Source organism: Musca domestica, unplaced genomic scaffold (genome assembly GCF_030504385.1).
Source record: "Musca domestica strain aabys unplaced genomic scaffold, Musca_domestica.polishedcontigs.V.1.1 3, whole genome shotgun sequence".
Classification (NCBI taxonomy): domain Eukaryota; kingdom Metazoa; phylum Arthropoda; class Insecta; order Diptera; family Muscidae; genus Musca; species Musca domestica.
The window spans coordinates 8,959,649-8,972,732 of NW_026712299.1; the positions used below are offsets into that span (position 1 = coordinate 8,959,649).

The following is a 13,084-nucleotide window of genomic DNA, read 5'->3' on the forward strand; positions in this document are numbered from 1 at the left end:
GAGTGTTTTTTCTAAGTTTCGCATTTGAATATTGTCATGGCTTATGACAAAACATACCTATGCAGGTCCATGTCGTCGTATAGACCCCAAAATAACAGCTACGTTCGGTATTTTTAAAATTTTAATAGAATTTTGAACGAATTTTATTTATTTTTGAGAATTGCCAAATTCGTTCCAAATGATGGAGGGTATTCAAAGTTCGGTCCGGCCGAACTTACAGCTTTTTTACTTGTTGGAATTTCAATGGCTTTACCCCCAGCTTATTTTTCAATATTTGCCGAATGGAATATTGCGATATGTTCAGCTCACGAGCCATTTTTAGGCCACTGCGAAGAGGGTTTTGATCAAGTCACTTCTTTACTTTTCGAACCATTTCTGCTGATGTTGCTGTTTTCTTCCATGCACTTCCTTGACATCGGGCTACGCTATCAGTATCACGATAACGAGCGATGGTACGAGACACAAAAGATTTATTCATTTATTATTTAGCCACTTGTGGCTTTCCAGCCAAATATAAAGAAATCACACTATCACACTTGAATTCCATAACGAATAACTTATTTTCTGGAAAATTCTCACCAAAATGCTTTTGTAAGCTTGTAAACAATATAATGAGCTGTCACTAGAATAATTTTAACAGTTATCGGATGAGTGGCTTAGAAATGACAGCAGTCTGTATTTGGTTGCAGTTTTTTCATCTCACCCTGTATATAGGAGCAATATAAAAATCTTAGCCGATCTCGATAAAATTTTGCAGAGGTATTTCCGAGCTCTGTAGTATATCTGGTACCAAATATCATTGTTGTCGAATTACGAATGTGAGGGACTTAAAGACCAAATCGGATGAAACACATATATGGGAGCTATAGCTATATCTGAACCGATTTTCACCAAATTTGATGTACTTGATTCTTGACTAAATTCGGTCGGATATGCCAAAATTCAGGCAATTTGGACTGATATTGGCCGTATGGTGCACAATTAACTCAAATTCGGTTGAAGATATGCATATGGAAGCTCTATCCAAATCTGAACCGATCTTGATAAAATTTGACAGAGGTATTTCTGGGTTGTATCTTATATCTGATACCAAATACTTTTCTTTATATATATATATATATATATATATATATATATATATATATATATATATATATATATATATATATATATATATATATATATATATGGGCGCTGAAGCTATATTTGAACCGATTGTCACCGAATTTGATGTACTTGCTTCTTGACTGAATTCTGTCGGATGTACCAAAATTCAGGTAATTTGGACTGATATCGGCCATTTGGTACACAATTAACCCGAATTCGGCTGAAGATATATATATGGAAGCTATATATAAATATGATCCGATTATCACATTTCAATAGGGTTCGACCTTGGGCCAAACAAATATTGTGTGGAAAATTTCATCTCAATCGGATAATAAATGCGACCCGCATTTTGTCCCAAGAATACATGGACAGACGGACGAACGGACAGACTGACATTCATAAGTCGATTCAGAAAGTGATTCTATGAAGATCCTCAAAAGTAATTATGGGTCTATTTCGCTTTCTAGCCTTACCCTTACCACTATGTGTTGTAGGGTATAAAAATATGTATATTTTCCGTCTGGTTTTCCCTTTTTATTGAAATTCGCAAAATCACCAAGTCTTTTCCCACCCAGTTTCCCCCCTCCTCGCATACGACAGATATTAATTGGATCCAATTACTAATTATTGTCACACACACACGCACAAATTTTTTTTTATATTTTTGTTTAATGTCAATCTTGTCTTATCTTGTCCGTTATGTTTATCATAGCCGTTAACAATTGGTGTTGAATCGATTGACGGTATTTCCTCTCCCCCTTAAGTTTTTTCCTTCGAAATCTATAAATACATGTAGAAATATAATAAACTTGGCAGTTGTATTTTAGATTTGGGTTAACGCGAAGAGAGCGAACCGATTAGTTGGTCGTGGTGTCGAAACGAAAAAAGAAAACAAAAAAATGAAATTTCTAATTGTAACGCTCGTAATTGTGGCAGCTGTTTTGGCGGGCAGTGAAGGTGATAAAGAAAAAACAGAAGATCTGTGATAGTTTTTAAGACAATTATGGAACAGAGATTATTTATCCAATTTTTTTTAAGGAAATATTGGAAAAAAAAACCGGAATAAATAAAAAAATAGCTCTGAGTGATATTGTGATCAGCGTATTCAAAATAAACTTGAAAATTTCCCAAATCGTGGAAAAGTGTTACAAGGAGTTGTAGTTACCCTGGACTTCATTACACACCCTGAAGACCCTGCATCGTGACACCATAATCAGCTGATAAAAAAAATGTTTCCCAAAATTGTGAAAAATATCTCAAGCCTTGTCACATGCAAGCCATATCAAAATAACATATTTTAATACCCTTTTCAAGAGAGATAGTTTTCTCTCTCTCCCTCGGAGAGCCCAAAATGTCAGTTTATGATCAATTCAATTGGACAATGTGACTCAAAATTCAAGATAAGTTAATCACATGTCGTGCAAAGGTTTTGCATGAAGACCTTCCATGCAAAAAAATACAATTAAAGATTAGAGATTTCTGTGTGTGTGTAAACACACACACACAGGGAGAGGGGCTTGTAATTAAATATCGGCTTGGGTGTGACGTCTATTTGAAAACATTTTGGCTCACATGTTCAATTTTAGAGGGAAAATGTAACATATCTACCACCCAATTCCAATCTTAACACCTTGTCGGCATTTCGAGGTGTGCCAAAAACAAATAATAATAAAAATGAATTTAAAAAGAAAAAAATACATTTCTTCAAAAATTCACCCCCAAAAAAAAAACAAAAATAAATAAATAAAAAAACAAGTAATAAATCTGTAAGTTAGGGCGGGCCAAGCTATGAATACCCTCCTCCATTTGCAATTTTCAAAAAAAAAAAATAAAATAGAATCCGTTAAAAATTCTGTTTCAATCGTGGACCTGGATAGGCAATAAGCCATTACAATATTCAAATGCTAAACTTGAATAAAAAATCGGTGAATAATGTTGCTAAAATCATCAAAATACGGAATATAGGGAGGTACATATATATGGAGCTTGTACGAAGGCCTGGACCTGCAAAGACAATTTTCTGTCATAGGCTGTAGTATCCATTACGAACTTCAAAAAATACAGAATATTTGGGAGGTGCCGTTATATGGGGGCTATACGAAGACGTGGACTTGCACAGACAATTTTCTGTCACATGCTGTAGTATCTATTTCGAACTTCAAATACCAAATTTTTTTTTTTTTTTTTTTTTTTTTATTACAATTCTCTTTATTTGCGATCTGTTTACAAGCAAAACAATAAGCAAATATAAAAAAAAAATACTTAAGAATAACAGATGTGTTAAATTCCAACGAACTCAACATCTCATACATATTTCATTGTCGATTTTATTAGTTATTGTTATCTACATAAAAGGGAGATCTAAAATGTGATTTCTTTTTAATCGTTTAGTTTCATTTGTATCATCTAACAGATTTATAGCTAATACATTAGGATGATAACTTAATCTGCTAAGATAGCTCTGGCTAATGCTTTTAATAACATTTTTAACTTTGGGAATTTTGAGGTCATTGTGAATTGAATTATTATTAACATACCAAGGTGCATCAGTTATTTGTCTTAGCGTTTTCGACTGATATCGCTGTAAAATTTCAATATTTGAGTTACTAGCCGTTCCCCATAGTTGTATGCCATAAGTCCAAATGGGCTTTAGAATGGTTTTGTATAAAATTAGTTTATTGTTCAAGCTTAGCTTAGATTTCGAACCGAGTAACCAATACATTCTTTTAGTTTTTACGTTCAGTTGTTGCCTCTTGGAGGTTATATGTTTTTTCCAATTTAGTTTCTTGTCAAGTGTAAGACCTAGGTACTTTACAGAATCAGCGGATGGGATAACACACCCATTTAGAGTTGGGGAAGGGCATTCTCCCCTCCTTAAAGTAAATGTGACGTGTGTTGATTTTTCTGTGTTAATTTTTATATTCCATTTGTTCAACCATTTTTCTGTCAGATTCAATTGTGATTGAATCAACTGTGAAGCAGATGAGGTACTCCTATTTGTGGCAAGAATTGCTGTATCATCTGCATAAGTTGCTACTGTAACATCCTCCGTTACTGGCATGTCGGCTGTAAATATTGTGTATAGTACTGGACCCAGCACACTTCCCTGTGGTACACCAGCTTTTATTGATCCATTAATTGAAACTTCGCCATCCACATTTACATAAAAAGTTCTTTTATATAGATACGATTTTAATAACAAATAAAATGGGGTAGGAAGTAGATGTTTAAGTTTGTACAACAATCCTTGATGCCAAACTTTATCAAAAGCTTGTTTTACGTCCAGAAAAACAGCAGAGCAAAATTTTTTACTTTCCAAACTTTCCCTTATTACTTTTACTAATCTGTGGCATTGTTCTGGTGTGCCGTGTTTTTCACGAAATCCAAACTGATAATCAGGTATGATGTTTATTTCTTGAAGTATCGGAAGTAGTCGTTTTTTAAACAATTTTTCAAATAGTTTGGAGCAGACAGGCAATAAGCTAATAGGTCTGTATGAAGATACACTATTTTCTGGTTTACCTGGTTTAGGTATCATCGTAATTTTACCATGTTTCCATTGCCTAGGAAAGTGTGAAAGTCTAATCATCGAGTTAAAGATAAGGGTCAAGAATACTACTCCCTTTTTCGGTAAAGCTTTAATAACTTTGTAATCTATCATGTCGTACCCTGGAGTTTTCTTGTTTAGTTGTTTTATCTCTTTCATTACTTCTTGATAAGTAAAAGGTTTTATTGGCCGACACATTTGGCACGGGATGTCTAGGAATTCCTTTATGTTTCTATCTTGGTCGCTATCACACAACTCAAATGGCGTAAAAGTGAGTTCAAGATAACGCCTAAACTCCTCGGCCTTTTCTTCCTTTGTTCTACACCAAGATCCATCAGCTTTCTGAATTGGAACGTTTCTTTTCTTAGGCTTTTTGAGATATTTAGTAGCTCTCCATAAGCTGTGCTCATTATTTTCGACAGGATTCAGATTGATTAAAAAGTTTCCAATTGATTCATTTTTATACTCCATAAGTCGTAATTTTAATTGATTAGTTGCTCGGTTAAACATTGTTTTATCGGAGGGTTGCCTTGTTGTTTGCCATACTTTACGTAAACGCCTTTTTTCTCTAATAAGTCTTCTTATTTCGCAGGTAATGTGAAAACCAGACTGATACATATCAACTCGTTTCGGAGTGCTTAATTTTGCCGCATGATGTGTTGTATTAATAAAATTTTCTATAGCATCTTCAATATCCTTACAATTTTTAATCGATATATTGAGGTCTATATTGTCGTGAATGTATTTTTGAAATATGCTGATATCAGTACGAGAAGTGATTAGCTGTTGATTCTCATGTTTTTCTAAATTTGTGGTTCTAAAATTTGCTATGATTGGAGTGTGATCAGAATTTAGATCATCACATGTATTTATAGTTAACATCGAATGACAGATTCCAGTAAAAACAAAGAAATCCAAAAGGTCTGGGATTTTATGAACATCTGTTGGCCAGTATGTAGGACTACCAGTAGTTAATATATTGTATTGATTTCCTGAAATACATTTATAGAGCTCTCGTCCCTTCGGATTTGAAAGTCGAGAGCCCCACCATATATGCTTGGCATTGAAGTCGCCGCCGACTATAAATTTATTTCCGAGGCTTTTGAAAAAATTTTCATATTGGTTACATTTAATGTTATATCTTGGAGGAAAGTAAACGGAGTAGATGGAAATGTTTGAATTTTCACATACAATATTAATACCAGCAGCTTGTAAGTAAGGTTCAGTTATTGACTGTTTTTCTTTGTATTTGATTTTTGATCTAATTATAATTGCTGCTCCACCATGAGCGCGATCGTCAGGGTGATTGGCAATTAGTACATCGTAATCTTTTATTTGGAAGAATGATTTACTGGTAAAATGGGTCTCAGATATTAAAAGAATGTCTACGTAGTTATTGTGTAGAAAAAGCTCAATTTCATTTCTGTGGTTTGATACACCATTGGCATTCCATTCAGCAATTACAAGATCTATTTGCATAATTTAGTCATAAGAAGCGACATCATATTAATTAAAGAATTTGTTAACTCAATCTGTTTTGCCATCATAGCTTCTATTTTGCTGAGTACACTTACTTCTGTCGAATCTTCTCCTCGTACCATCTGAGCATAAGACATTCCAGTATCTGGGTTCTGTACAGTATTGACATTATTTTCGGTGAACCCGAAATTTCTCTTGTGGGTAAGATTTGATTTTTTCTGTATAAGTTTTTGATATACGGGACATCCTTTATAACTAGATGTGTGCATATTTAAACAATGTACACATCTTGGTGGTGTGTCTGCAGGTTTTTTGCATTCAGAAGTAGGATGACCCAGACCACACTTACCACATTTATAGGGCTTCCTGCAATAGGATTTAGTATGTCCGAAATCCTGACATCGAAGACAACGTACTAGATCATTGAAACGTTTAGGAGGCTCGATAGTAATGTTGTTGTTGTATATTGAACGAATATCATATATATCTTTATTGTTATGTTTGGGATCCAAGTCCACGAAAAACATTGGCAAGGGCAACTTAGTTATTCGACTAATAATATTTCTCACACTTCTAACCTCATGACCTTTACTCATTAAAAATGCTTTAACATCAGAAATGTCAGTAGAATGATGTAACCCTTTAATAACTATTCTAAATGCTCTTTCCGTTTTAATCTGATATGTATGGTATGAGATGTTATGTTCTTCAAAGTATTTAATAATTTTACGAAATGACTCTACGTTTTTGATCATCAGGCGGACTTCGCCTCTAAGTAATGCCTTAAAATTAAAATGTTCCACTGGGATAACTTTACTTAGATTGTCCATCATTTTGCTAACATTATTCACATTAGGTATGAAAATTGGCGGAGGTTTTGGTATTGTTTGTGTTTCTGTGCCCTTGGTGTTATCAGTTTCACTACTCGTAAGAACGCTAAATCGGTTTGATGTCGATGGCTGGTTGTCTTCAAATTGTTTTCTTTTTGGTGAGTTGCCTAAAGGTGTTCCTGGCATTTTTCGTTTACTAACAACAACTTGCCAATTGTCATCGTCGTCATCATCTTCACTGGACCCAAGAGATCGACCATCGGTAGTTGTTGGTTTTGCTTTAAAACTCATAGTGATAATAGAAGTGGTTTATTGCTTGGTCTTTGAAAGAAATGTTTAAGCACTGCATGCAATGCAGGCAGTGCAAGCACAATATTTTGTTGCTGGATTTATTTATTACGGTTTTGGGTAAATGTTGTGTTGTAAATTGTTTCAAAATTGTTTTTATGATCTTAAGAAAAAAAAGAATTGGATTTTTTTTTTTTTTTTTTTTTTTTTTTTTTTTTTTTTTTGCGGTACCACGTCTATTCAATAACACAGTTGAACAACGACTGAAATACCAAATTTGAAACAATTCCGGTGAATAATATCGCTAACATCATTATATGGGGGCTATACGAAGACGTGGACCTGTACAAACAATTTTCTGTCATAGGCTGTAGTATCCATTACGAACTTCAAATACAAAATTGAAACAATTCCGGTGAATAATGACGCTAAAATCGTCAAAATACCGAATATAGGGAGGTACCGTTATATGGGGGCTATACGAAGACGTGGACCTGCATAGACAATTTTCCGATGAATAATATCGTTTAAATCATCAAAATACCGAATTTTGGGAGGTACCATTATATGGGGGCTATTCGAAGACGTGAACCGGTACAGATAATTTTCTGTCATAGACTGTAGTTCCCATTACGAACTCTAAATACGTAATTTGAAACAATTCCGCGTTCCGGAATAATGCGGCTAAAATCATCAAAATACCGAATATTGGGAGGTACACTTATATGGGGGCAATACGAACACCTGGACCTGCACAGACAATTTTCCGTCTTAGGATGTAGAATCCATGACGAACTTCAAATACCAAATTTGAAACAACTCTGGTGAAAAATATCGCTAAAATCATGAAAATACCGAAAATAGGGAGGTACAATTATATGGGGGCTATACCAAAGCGTGGACCTGCATGACCCATTTCTAATACCAAAAGTCTAGAAGACATAATATACATTTGAGTAAATTTTTATCAATCTTTTCATTTCGTTCGGAAGCTAGAGTGATTTCCACAGATGGAGAGACAGACGGACATCGCTAAATCGGCATAGAATTTTATGCTGTTCAAGAATATATACATTTTGTGGGGTCTAAAATGTATATTTTGAGGTGTTACCAACGGAATGACAAACATAATATACCCTCTCCTTTCTATGGTGGAGGGTATAAAAACCCGAAAATAATGAAAGAAGATCTTAAAATAAAAGACATTTGTATCTGGGGGTTTGAAAGTTAACATCGCAAGCATGGTACAATAAGGAGGCAGAACAGCTTAGTAAAAAATACATAAATACTGCCCTGAGGCTGTGCCCGCTTCCTGTCAAATTTGCATGCAAACAGGTTGTTTTTATTTATTCAATATTTTTTCCTCATTTTTAAAATCAGCGCCAAATATAAATGAAATGCCTGGATTTTCTTTCAAATATATGATCTAAATAATTCAATCTTTCAATTATATGTCAACGGAGGCGAATAGCTTCAATGCCCGTCCCGCAATGTTCGCGTCTTCCAATCATTGATTTTGAAAATATTCTGTTTTTATTTTTCAAAACAATAAATACATACACAAAATTGGCACAAGTCGGGCATACTTCGAAAAAAAATTGTAACCAGCCGGTAGCTCTACGTTACCTTTTTATTGTATCATGATCGCAAGTAACCTGAAAGGGGGCAAAAGCAAGTTCCCCCTCTATTACATTTTTAGTAAATATTCGAATTAAGATTTCTTAGGATCTGTTAATGTTAGGTACATAGTGTCTTCGGAAATATTATTGACAACTTTATGAGGATTATTTTCGTCGAAAATGTTAACCCTCAAGCGAGTCAACGAAGAGGTCTTTTTGGTCCTTTTTCAAAAATATTGATAAAAACTAGGCCACTCGTCCGACAGCTGTTAAAATTATTCAAGTGACAGCTCATTATATTGCTAACAAACGTACAAAAGCATTTTGGTGAGAATTTTCCAGAAAAAAAGTTATTCGTGATGGAATCCAAGCGTGATAGTGTGATTTCTTTATATTTGACTGGAAAACCACAACGATAGCCACTTAGAGCACTCCAACATTTAAATGTGAATAAATCTTTTGTGTCTCGTATCATCGCTCGTTGCCGTGATACTGTTAGCGTAGTCCGACGTCAAGGAAGTGGACGGAAGAAAACAGCAACATCAGCAGAAATGGTTCGAAGAGTAAAGAAGCGACTTAATCGTAAGCCGCATCGCAGTGGCCAAAAAACAGCTCGTGAGCTGAACATATCACAATATGCCATTCGGCAAATATTGAAAAATGAGCTCGGGGTAAAGCCATTGAAATTCCAAAAAGTGCAAAAACTTACACCGCAACGTAAAGAAAATAGATTCAAAAGAGCTAAAGAGTTGCTTCGCTTGGTCGAAAGTGGTAAACTGCCGAATTTGGTTTTCTCCGATGCCTTTGTTGACTTAAAATGAAATTTGATAAAGAATATTTTTGTCTTTGATGTCATTCTTTTAAAACAATGTTTTGTGGAAGATTTGCGCATAAATTTTTATAAAACACGGTCTTAAGCCTAAAATGGGTCTTCTATGTATTGTTTTCTGTAACATACATACGTACACCAGATAACTTAAATTCCAGAGCTCCAGGGAATCTTAATCCAAATATTTCATAAAATTGTGAAAGGTGTAGAAATTTGACGCCTCTGTTTAAGTTAGGTTAGAAAAGAGGGACTAGCCTGTTGTGCGTTCTATTGGTAGAATTTTGGGGAGAAAAGGATTTCATGCTTAAATATAGCTCTAGATCCAGCTCTCGGCATTCAATTAATACTAAATTTAATAGTATTTAGTACATTTTGACCAATTATAGTACGAATTTTCCAAACAATGTCCGTTTATTAACTTCAGATGCCAATACTGACCTTAACATTAAATTTCAGGATTTCAGCTCTTTCATTTTCTCCATTACCAAACTTAGTGTCATTTAATACAATTATACACAACTACACATATCCAAAACCAGATCCATTTCTCAACCACAGACACCAATAGTGACATCCATATCAAATTTAAGTATTCCAGCCTTATCTCTTCATTCAAAGTCAAACTTAGTACCATTTAGTACTTTTCGAAAAATTCCGGATATCAACAGAGACATAATATCAAATTTTTGAATTTTATCTTTATATTATCACCCAATACCCAATTTAGTACCACTTCGTACTTTTCGACATATTATAGTACACATTTTTAAAACAAGCTCCATATCCCAATTCTAGATATCAACAGAGACTTTAATAGCAAATTTCAAGATTTACCCCCTTACCTTATACCAAATTTAGTACAACTTATTATTTTTCGAACAATTAAAGCACAGATTTTCAAAACTTAATAACCAACAGTGACAACCATATCAAATTTAAAGATTCCAGCGCTATCCCTTAACCCAGTGCCAAACTTAGTACTATTTAGTACTTTTCGTGCAATTATAGTACACAGTTGCTAAACTACCTCCACATTTCAATTCCAGATACCAACAGTAACCTCAATATCAAATTTCAGAATTGTATCACTATTCTTACACCCAATACCAAAATTAGTACTATTTAGTACTTTTCGTGCAATTATAGTACACATTTCCAAAACTACCTCCAAATTTCAATCCCATTATCAAATTTCGAGATTACATCTCTTTTCCTTCATCGAATACCAAATTTAGTACCATTTAGCACTTTTCGTACATATATTCCGTAGGAATTTCCAAACCACTGTCAAATCTCAAACACAGTTATCTTAATATCAAATTTGAGAATTTTATCTCTATTCCTTCAACCAATACCAAATTTAGTACTGTTTAGTACAATTATAGAATAAATTACTTTTCGTACAATTATAGAATAAATTTCCGAAACCACCTCCATTTGTCTAGGCTTCAAATGGACAGCGACCCTAGTATCAAATTTCAGATTTAAAGCTCTATCAGTTCAATCAAAACCAAATTGTACCAAATATGGTACTATTTAGTACACTTGGCACACTTAGTACAAATTTCTAAAATCACCTCTTTATCAGAAACCTGCCACAAAAAGGGCCCAATACAAAAAAAATGAAATTTCCACTTCATACGTTCAACCTTAACTAAATGATTCCCAATTTAGTACCATTTAGTACAATTTCACACACTTAGTACATTAATACCATTTAGTACATATGTGTACGAATTTCCAATACTACCTACATTCCTCAGTCCTAGAATACAATAGTAATCCTATTTTCAAATTTCAAAATTCCAGCTCTAACTGTTCAACCAAATCCAAATTGTACCAAATTTAGTACCATTTAGTACACATAAGTAAGGATTTTCAAAACTACCTACATTCCTGAGTCTTAGAATGCAATAGTAATCTTATTTCCATATTTCGCAATTCTAGCTCCATCGGTCCACCCAAATCGAAATTGTACCAAATTGAGTACCATTTAGTACTTTTCGTGCAAATAAGTAAAAATTTCGAAAACTACCTCCATATCCAAATCCTTCACTTAGTCAATAACGTTAATTTAAAATTTCAGGATTCCAGCTCCATCCTTTCCTTCAAATTCAAATTGTACTAAATTTAGTACCATTTAGTACTTTTCGTACACATAAGAGCACACTCCCTAAACTACATCGGATTCCAGCTCCATCCTTTCCTTCAAATTCAAATTGTACTAAATTTAGTACCATTTAGTACTTTTCGTACACATAAGTGCACACTCCCTAAACTACATCGACTATACTCCTCAACATTGATCCTCATTCCAAATATCAAGTTTTTAACTCGAACCGTTCACATGATACGAAATGCTAACAAATGTAGTACATTTTAGTACAAAATGTTGCCTTTATTCTGAAATTTTGTTGCCTTTATTCTTTCTTACAATATTTTTTTCAATATTTTTTTTTAATTTTCAGTTCGCGCCAATGAATTCGAATGCTATCAATGCGTTGGCACCGAATGTCAAAGCAGTGAGACGACCAAATTGGTAAATTGCTATGACAACCCCGGCAACAATGCGCCCGCCCCTGCAACGACCACAGCCCCTGAGACGAGAGCTGCTGATGCGACCTATGCCTGTTTTACAATGCGTTATGAGGGTAAGCTGAAATTGAAAATTTCAAAATCAATTTTTTATCAACTACTTGGCTTCATTTACAGATGGCACTACCACAACCAAATACCAAAAGGGTTGCATCACCAAAGTGAATGGCATTGCCACCTGCGATGGTGTCTCTCCACCTGGAGCCACAAAATTGGACAGCTGTGTCACTTGTCAGGAACCCAAATGTAACTCCGTTGCTGGTCTCGGTGTATCGCTGCTGACATTGGCAGCTGCCCTGTATGTCCAGTATTTTATGTAAATTTAGACTGAATTGGATGCAGTGATGATGACGATGATCGGTAGCAAAAAATGGGAGTGTTTTGAGTTGATAACTGAAATAATTGACCAAATTGACAACTGAGTTCTCGTAACGTAAATTTTAAATGTTGTAATGTTTTGTAATAGTAAATAAATAAATGTTTTAATGATTAACATAATTTTTAAAGTAAAAAAATACAATTTTAAAATGTTGTTTAAAAAGAGTCAGCTGAAATATTTATACCCTACAACACTATGTGTTGGGTCAAAAATTATGTAACACCTCGAAATATTGGTCCCCACATAGGAAACTATATATGGATCATCCTATCTCGCCGAGCTGAGCCGATCTAGCTATGTATCTCCGTCCGTCCGTCTCTCCGTCCATCTTTATATATTCATTTGTAATCAAGCTGCAGGTCGCAATTATAAACCGATCTTCACGAAATTGAAAACCAGTAAAGAAAG

General features: G+C 34.4%; 1 protein-coding gene across 1 annotated transcript; it reads left to right on the top strand.

The window, feature by feature from the left end:
• Nucleotides 1-1,906: 1,906 nt before the first annotated feature.
• Nucleotides 1,907-12,817, top strand: LOC101888624 (uncharacterized). Its single transcript, XM_005176206.4, has 3 exons — nt 1,907-2,067; nt 12,171-12,353; nt 12,415-12,817. Exons 1-3 carry the CDS (start codon nt 2,010-2,012, stop codon nt 12,615-12,617), a joined length of 444 nt encoding a protein of 147 aa, XP_005176263.1. The 5' UTR covers nt 1,907-2,009; the 3' UTR covers nt 12,618-12,817.
• The last annotated feature ends 267 nt before the right edge of the window (nt 12,818-13,084 follow it).